This window comes from Clarias gariepinus, chromosome 7 (genome assembly GCF_024256425.1).
Source record: "Clarias gariepinus isolate MV-2021 ecotype Netherlands chromosome 7, CGAR_prim_01v2, whole genome shotgun sequence".
Taxonomy (NCBI): domain Eukaryota; kingdom Metazoa; phylum Chordata; class Actinopteri; order Siluriformes; family Clariidae; genus Clarias; species Clarias gariepinus.
The window spans coordinates 12,092,488-12,101,552 of record NC_071106.1 but is presented as its reverse complement, the minus strand read 5'-3'; the positions used below and the strand labels follow the sequence as shown (position 1 = coordinate 12,101,552).

The 9,065-nt window shown below is 36.3% G+C and overlaps 1 protein-coding gene across 1 annotated transcript; it reads right to left on the bottom strand.

The window, feature by feature from the left end:
- Nucleotides 1-1,956: 1,956 nt before the first annotated feature.
- Nucleotides 1,957-6,232, bottom strand: LOC128528073 (E3 ubiquitin-protein ligase TRIM35-like). The gene is made up of 6 exons (XM_053500815.1): nt 5,747-6,232; nt 4,470-4,565; nt 4,122-4,352; nt 3,986-4,008; nt 3,770-3,888; nt 1,957-2,797 (listed from the first exon to the last, which is right to left on the bottom strand). Exons 1-6 carry the CDS (start codon nt 6,149-6,151, stop codon nt 2,262-2,264), a joined length of 1,410 nt encoding a protein of 469 aa, XP_053356790.1. The 5' UTR covers nt 6,152-6,232; the 3' UTR covers nt 1,957-2,261.
- Nucleotides 6,233-9,065: the final 2,833 nt, after the last annotated feature.

Genomic DNA, 9,065 nt, shown 5'->3' with positions numbered 1-9,065 from the left:
AAAAACCTGTAGCAAGAAAACAACATTTTATCTACATGGTAATTTCTTCTTTGTCATTCCAAATTGCCTCCATGTTGTTTTATTTATGCCTAAAAAGAGGTACAAAGCTAACTAGCTTCTAACACATGGCTAAATCCCAAATCCCACTGTAACCCCTGATCAAGGGCACTACTTGTTGTGGTGAACAACAGATTATACACATTAGCGCGCCAACTTCCTATTTAACTTCCTATTTAACATTGGGGATTTAACCCTGCAACCTGGAAGTTAATAGATCTGATATTCTAAAGCAGAATAAGTTGAAATATAAAGAGAAACTTACAGGATTTACAGAACTGTCCACCACCTCCATAGTTTATTCTTCTCACTTTTTGGCTACTGTACATATACTGTAGTAGCTTTTTTAATTACATTAACTGTCGCTAAATGTCAGTAGCCAGCATCTGCAGTCATGCGTAGATACTATAATTCTGCCAGTCTTGGAAGGATATGTGCTGACGATGTAAAATGACTGTTTAAATAAACAAATACATTATAATCTATTGATAATGATTAATAGAACTGTTATATAAAAGCACTATCACCCTTGAGATTGGCTCAGACACCTCCTGCACTTGGGCCATCTCGTGCCTATGACTGCATCAATGCTGTGCTGATAACGATATCATCTTATGTAATATTGCTTAATTAAATGATATCTGTGCATGTATCTTAGATATGGTCAAATTAGTCAACTGTTTCTTATTCAATCAAATAAAAGATTATTTAGCCTAAAACCTACAGTAGATGGTTTTATACATTAAATGTTCTTATTCTGTAGCAGGTTAGTTTGTTTCTTTCTGGAAATACAGTAAATGCTTACAATCAGAAATATTATGTATCGATAGAACAAGCATGTAATTCAACAAATGCTGGATAAATCTGGATTTAAAAATATATACTTTTACTTGCTATTAAGCAAAACGAAAATAATGTATGATAAATTCACAGATCTCTTAAGAGGTTAATTTAAATACAATTACAAACATTATACAATATATTCATTTCAATTATTTGTTGTTATTAGCCCATACAGTGTAAGTATGTACAAAATACACTAGGCAAATTATGTTTACAGTAATTGTTCCAGTATCTATCAACAGTCATGCCATGATGTATAATACAGTATTTGCAACAAACACCACAGTCTTCGACCCTTTCATCTTCTCTACCGTCAGCACCACAGGTAACTTGCCCTCCAAATTACAGAACCAAGGTAAAAAACACTGTACAGTAATTACATGCAAAATACTTCTCCTGACCTTAATCGTATTGCAGCTGTGCTAATTTTATCACAACGAACTAATCCTAAATAAGCTATCCTAATACTAATGCAAAGTTGTGAGGACATAGCGTTAGCATTTACTATACAAATAATCTACATCAGGTGGCTGTTTAATGAATTTTAATGGTTTGTGACCTCTCAAGGTTCTCAAAACTCACAGGTTTGTATAAAATCTGATGATTTGTGACATTTTCAATCAAATACTTCCCAACATGTACTTTAGTAAAAAAATATAAAATTTTCTGTATACTTTTGTTAAAATGTTTATCGAGAACATTTTCTGTTTTTTTTATTGTTGTTGCTCGAAATTCTCAGTATGGTCTCAGATTTGGAGTCCACATATGTACATGGGGCGTTCAAGCCACACTGGGATTTGTGATAAAATGTCTTGGGAATGAAGGCATACAGCTGATTTTATCGGTTTAATCTTTTTTAGAAGACATCATGCACAGTACGGTGAGGAGACTCAGCTGCAGTAAAACATTTTAAAGAAGAGCGTATGTCTGAGCAGACAGTCAGATCATGGCTCTGGCAAACTGATGAAACTCTCTACCTTGATGGTATCCAAGCCTCAGTAAAACATTGGGATAAATGTCGCAGGGGATTGTATAGAAAATAGTTATTTATATAACTTTTTATACAAATATTTTATAAAAATATTTTTTACTCTCATAACTCTATAATCACATTGTTTTTTATTCACATTGAGTGGATTCCTTGAACACTGATATAGAAAAAAATGCTAAATAAATGTTATCACAGCATGATGGTTGTATAAAGGTGCATAGAAAAGAAAGGGCTAAAACAACAACAACAAAAAAACTGGAAGACAATTAGTTTAACCTTTTGGCCCAGTGCACCAGTATCATCACAGTTAATTTTATTATCTTGTGCAACTCTGTTTAGAGTTATGAGACTTGTTTTATATCTACATTAACTACTCTTCAGTAATAGAGAGCCCCACTGGGACAATTCTCAGAGCTTGATCAGGGCAGGCATTACAGAAGTATGGATAGACTCTCTCAGTGAACGTGTGCACAAAGGTATGCACATGAGTATCACTGTCAGGGTCAAAGAATGAAACACAGCCTCCATCCCAGTCCAGCAGCACTCTGATCCGCCGGAGTTTCTCCTGCAGTTTGATAGGAGTAAGCATCTCATCTGACACACCATGGCCATATTTCCCTTTGTAGTATCCTATATGCCATAGACCTTGCTTGGAGAGGATTTCTTTGTGCTTATATGCAGACTCGGAGATCACCCCGACGGCCCAGGCCGAGCTGCTCCCAACTTCGACGTCCCAGCTGTGTTTACCTGAATCAAAGGCCTTAGAACCTATGACACTCGAATAGTCACTGAATCTCAGAGGGTTCAAAGGAAGTTCGAGACTCCCAGTACGAAGCTCCATTCGGGTCAGATTTTCATCCAGGTGTAGACAGGGGTGAGCCGTGTTGGGGTCAAGGGTAACAGGAGCTGCAGAAATGGAGTTAAGCTTGGATTAGTTTAAGGGTTGATACATGGGGTATGTTCAGACTGTACATTCACAAGCTACATTTAACAGTCAGATTTTTGTCTTGTTAGGTGTGTTTAAGAGATTATTAAGGGATTTATCTTGGAACGCTGTAATGTATGTCTGGATAAACTTTAAAAAAAATAAAAAAAAAGGTTCACCCAGATCAACAAATAGCGCTACAGAGTGGCGTATAACTTGTACACAGTATACTCTAAGCCAGATGTATCATATAATAAGATGGGATAATTTAATTGTTAAAATAGTAAAAACATGTTTACATGCATAGTAGTCTTATATCCCTAACCCTAGTTTGATGCTATTTACATTACATATGTATGTACACCTACATACACACACATTTAGTTTTGAAAGATGTGTTCTGTATAATATTAATGTAAGTAGAGGATTACTTTGGCCTCATGGGGGCAATATTGAGTAAAAGAAAAAGACCATTATGACCACCTGCTGTAACAGTGCACTGAAGAAAGCAAATTGCAAAATAATATATTACATTTTGAATGAATTCATGAAAATTTTCAGTCTTGGTTATTAAAAACAGCAGTCCAGTATGACTGCTTTAAAGTTACAATACAATATATGTATTAGATTTGAGTACCAAAAAATGAAAAACACAACTGAAATGTTACTGTTCATGCAGTGCACCAGCAGGATTATGTTTTATAGCATGGACACAAGATTAGGCTACATTGCCAAACGCATTACTAAGCGCCATAAATGTGCATTGACTTCCAGATGCCAGTGATTTTCATATAGGATTACGGCATCCCGTACCCTTCACTGTTCACACTGTCAAGGGAGAAGAAAAACTGTAACGTCTAATTTGGGTAACATGCTGGCTGAAGGGATTATCCCGTATATACGATTTGGATAGTTTTAATGCACTGAAATAAAACGTGCATGACTGAACTCACTGTATTTGATAATACTCAGCATCTTCTCCCACACTCGGAACCTCAGGTTGCCCAGATGTTTTGCCACATCAATCAGTGATGCAGAGTTGATCTCAGGATCCGTTTGCTCACACTCAGTTCTGGAGGAACATTCAAGGGTCAATAGGCTTCGACTCAAAAACAGATCCAAAGACAGAAACGATGGATATAAAAGAAGGAGGGATGTATAATTCATACCTTTTCACAGTAGCTTCATGGTTCTAGAAATAAATAAACAAATAAATAAATAAATAAGTAGGCTATAATTAGCTTTCTGTTCATACCAATTTATGCCATACTTATATGCAATAAAATGTCTTCAGTAACTTTTTACCTGCAGAAATAAAATGTTGTTTGCTTCTATTCCTTCCTCAATAGCTGTAACTTTGTCAGATAAAACTAAAATATCTCTGTTAATTTGGGTCATCTTCATCACCACTGACTGAACTCTCTGCTCCTCTTCCTCCCTCAGGGCAGAGACTCGAGCGGCCTCTTCGTCCCAGAGAAACATGTGAATCTTCTCAAACTCTCTCCTTATCAGAGACTCAGTAGAGTGGGCCTGACACTGAGATAATATTAAGACATAACATACATAACTACAATATACAGCATTTATACATACTGAACAGTTTATTTACATACAGTAGATTTCTGTATTTACTCTAATGTACCATATTTTTACCTTAATGTAATGCTCAGCTTGAATGCAAGTGTGTTTTGCATTTTGGAAGAGTTTCATTCGCTCCTTCAGTGATGCCAGTTTTCTTTTCAAGTCCGACTAGAAATTGGGAAATAAATACAAAACAGAGTATAATATGATAATAATAATAATAATAATAATAATAATAATAATAATAACAAACTAGTAAAGCAGGTTTTTCATTTTACATCTTCTGCAATTTTTGCCTAAAGCTTTTTTCCTTTAACTGGATTTTAAATGTTATGAAAATAATAGATGGATATGTAAAAAGGCTTGTTAGATAGGTAGATACTGTACCTAGGTCTGCTGCCACCAGACAAACAATTACTGTATATTGTACGGTATATTACTGTATGTTGGTCATATCATATATTAATTTATAAAAGTAAAAGACATATTTATTAAACTGAATGAAAAGTTTATAGTTTGACCCAAATTAACTCATGGAGGTGATTCAATATTGTTTTTTCTTTTTTGCTGTTTTTTTTAAATAATTATTTAAATAATATTTATATTTATAATTTACATAATAATAATAATACAGTAGTAGTAGTAATAATAGTCACCACAGCGGACCCCCAGATCCACACACAACTTGGCACAGGCTTTACCCTGGAAGCCCTTCCGCATGGCAGACAAGACACCTGATACTGAACCACCAAGGCCCATAAGTTACTATTTTAATATGTAATTATGTAGTTATGTAGTTTAATATACAACAAATATTAACTTATTTGTTTGATCACTGATATTTTACAGATTTAAAATGCCATTGTAAAATTAATGTAAAAATATCCAGTTCCTTGGGCAGAATTAATATCAGTTCAAATGCAATATTAAAAAAAATGTAAGTCGCTCTGGATAAGAGCGTCTGCCAAATGCCTAAAATGTAAATGTAATTATTACTGCAATTTGGGTAGTAGTATTTGTACGCATGAAGGCTTTAAATCTTTAAACCAGTGTAACTGGTTTATAACCAGTGAAGCATTCAGAAGAAAAAGCTAATGTTTCCAGGAAGTTATGAAGCAATGATACACATTTGCTTAGTGTGCTTAATATTTGCACATGTTTTGAATATCATCACATTACATTACATTGCAAAGCTAATCTGTGCTGCAATTATTAAGGCTCCAGAAAACGATTTCTACACTGCTACATCTATTGTTAGAACACAAGAATTACAGCCAGTGTTTGTAGAACAAAACACTTAATTCACTTTAAAATAAAACAGCAACAAAACACACTGAGCATCAGCATACCCTCAGATCCACGGCCACTTCATCGAGCAGTTTAAAGCAGTGCTTATGGTGTGTTTTTGAGATTTGACACTCCGCACACACGGGCTTCTTATCCTCCAGACAGTAGTGTGTGAGCTTCATGTTATGCTGTGTGCAGAGAAGCTCAGCTCTGGCTGAAGCATTTTGGTTGCTCTCCTGTATGAAAACCTCGCACAGGTTCTTCAGAGCGAGATTACATGGAGGATGATTCACTGACGAGCTCGTCCTGCACAGCGGACATGTGGAAGACTCGGCGTGTTGCCAGAACTGTTCCAGACAGAGGCGACAGAAGCTGTGAGAACACATGAGGAGCACGGGATCGCTGAAGACATCACGGCACACAGGACACTGAAGATAATCCTCAAAAAGGGCTGAACCTGAGGCCATTGATAAAGCTTAAACTTGTCCTAAGTTCTAGTTATTCTTAGCTATTAATCCTAAACCCCTCTCTCTTTCTCTCTGTCTCTTTCTATCTCTATCTCTCAGGTGTCTATCTGAAAGACACTTAAATACAGCAATATTTATGTGTGTGATGCAAAAGCTAAAAAAAGGGGAGGAATTTGCATATTTTTCCCCTTTAACCTATCTGTCCAATTCTCAAGAAACATTCTTCCGGATACAGCCGGGCTTCGTTAGAAATACTAGATGCTGATTTAGTCAAAAGATAAACACACTCATTTTCCAGGATTGAATTCTAGAGAATTTCAGTGTTTGGACTGGGGACTACACTGATGCCCTCTGTCTCCTGTACACATTTTACATTTCACTATGTGTGATAAATCCATGGTGGTTCATGGAGCAAGCACTTAACCGTATTAAGTAAATTCGAATTAAATAATAGATCTTAACAATTTAAAATAAAATAAGCAATCATTAAAAAAAAATGACAAATTGTGTTGTGCAAAACATGTAAGGCTGTGCTATCTGATATAATCTGATCTAGAGATAAAGATATGCACTGGCATGGGCTCCAGGGTATACAGCTGCACACAGCAGCCAAACCAGCCAGAATCCTACCATTCCATAGCTTTTCAAGTATTGTTCTTTAATCCAGTCAAAATATCGGTTTCAAGCTTGTTGCTTGTTCCAAATGCGGCCTCGGATTCTTCCTCTTCGCCTGATAGGAGAGAAACCTGATTTTGGCCTCTGCTACTACGGATTCTGTTCATTCCCCTCAAGATTCAGTATGTTGTATATTCTGACTCGTGCAGTGGCCCAGGAGGGCAAAGCATCAAAGCAGTAAATGTGCTCAAAAGTACTCAAAGCACAGGAGGCAGCACACTCATATACTGTACACAGAAGACATGCTTTGTCCTTTTGGACATATCTGGTAGATATGCTTTTTTGCTCACCACAGTTGTAAACAGTGCTTATTTAAGTTACTGTAGAGTTTCTATCTGCGTCTGCTCATTCCCCTCTGCTCATCAACATATTGTCCCCCCCTTACACCCCCCAAACGCACACACAGAACTGCAGCTCACTGAATGGCTTTTTTATGTACTATGTTCTTTGTGATTCTGTGTGTTTTGTATGAAAATTCCAGGCAATCAGCAGTTTCTGAAATATTCTTTGACCTTTAACGAAATAGCTCCAATGCCTTTATATAAATTGAACAACTCTCGGACCATCTTTTTAGACCTTTTTTTTTTTTGTGCAAAGGTAAAGCTTTTGTAAAACAAAGGTAAGGGCAGGTCAGAGAGAAGCACACATTGTGTTGTCAATGATCATAATAAACCACAACCAACTGTAGGAATAACTGTAGGTTGACCCACTAATGCAGCAGCAGCTTATTAGAAGAAAGAAGATCAAACAGGAACCAGGGCAGTTAACTAATGTGTTAAACCCTCTGGAAAAAAATTATGAAATACATCTCTCTTAAGTCAGGCGGCACATTGGCTTAGTGATTATCACTGTCGGTTTGCACCTCCAGGGTCCGGGTTCAATTCTCTGTGTGCGTGATGCATGGTGGATTTAGTGGATTTTTTTCGAGTGTTCCAGTTTCCTTCCAAAGACATGCAAATTAGGCTAATTAGTGTTTCCAAATTGCCCATAGTGTGTGTTTGTGTGTGACCTGCAATGGATTGGCACCCTGTCCAGGTTGTACTGTACCTGGCCTCATGCCCTAAGTCTCCTGGGATACGCTTCAGGCCCTCTGCAATGCTGAATACAAGATAAAGCGATATAGATGATGAGTGAGTGAGTGAGAGATCTCCCAAAGTCTTAAGGAAATTTTTATTATGCACTGTCATGTCTTACATTTAGTTAAGCATAGTAAATAATGCATGCTTCAAATCTGATCTATTCCACGCTAAATTTTATTTCTATAGAGCTTTTAACAATAGACCTGAACAGAAGTCTGGATGAAGATTTCTATTTTTAGTGCTTAAGACGCAGGTGTGGCAGTGGCAAGAAAAATAAACATAATACAGTATATATATATATATACACACAAATATTTAAACTGTAAATGGTCTATTCATATATTGCAATATATTAATAAATATAAGCACTAGTTTCCTATATATGGAAATGTATTATTGAATAAATTGCATACTATTTTACAATATATTGCCATATTTTTTTCCGTAAGAGGACAGAGCAAAATAACTGGTTAAAAATGCAAACAAATCATAATCTGTTGATAATAAATTATGTTTGTGAAACTCACTCAAGGTTCTGCTGTTGTATTAAATATCAGCACAGTTGCAATATTTTTGCCATTCAGGCTGTGCTCTGTGACCGCAGCACAACCGTGCTGATATTCAGTACAACAGCACTCCCACTATTGTGTGATACTGATTAATTAGATTATGTACACCTAGAAAAGGAAATGCAAGTGTGTTCACTATATGAATATTGTGAATAAGAGCCCTGGAATGATCACAGGACAATCAAAGCAGGTACAAAGCACACTTCACTTTCTTCACCCATACAGTATTTGCACACCCATGACAGGCATTGTTCACATGCTCACTAGCATATCTGTTTAAATCTAAAGGATCAAAGAGTGTCAGAGCCAAATCATCTGCGTCCGTCTGGTCTCCATTTCGAGCTGTCATGTTTACCGCTTTCATGCACAGTGATGTTAAACACACGGACAAGCTGTGTGTGTCTCTTTAACACTTTCTGTTGTTGATTTTTGCCGTATGATGTACATCACAAATCAAGAACTTTGACTGTCCATTAAAATATATTCATTAATCTAATCCGGTAGGTTTAAGTGGTTTGTAAAATCAAAATCAAAATGCAACACAAAAACCAAAGCAGCAGTATTAATGCTTAGTACTGATCTAATGATACT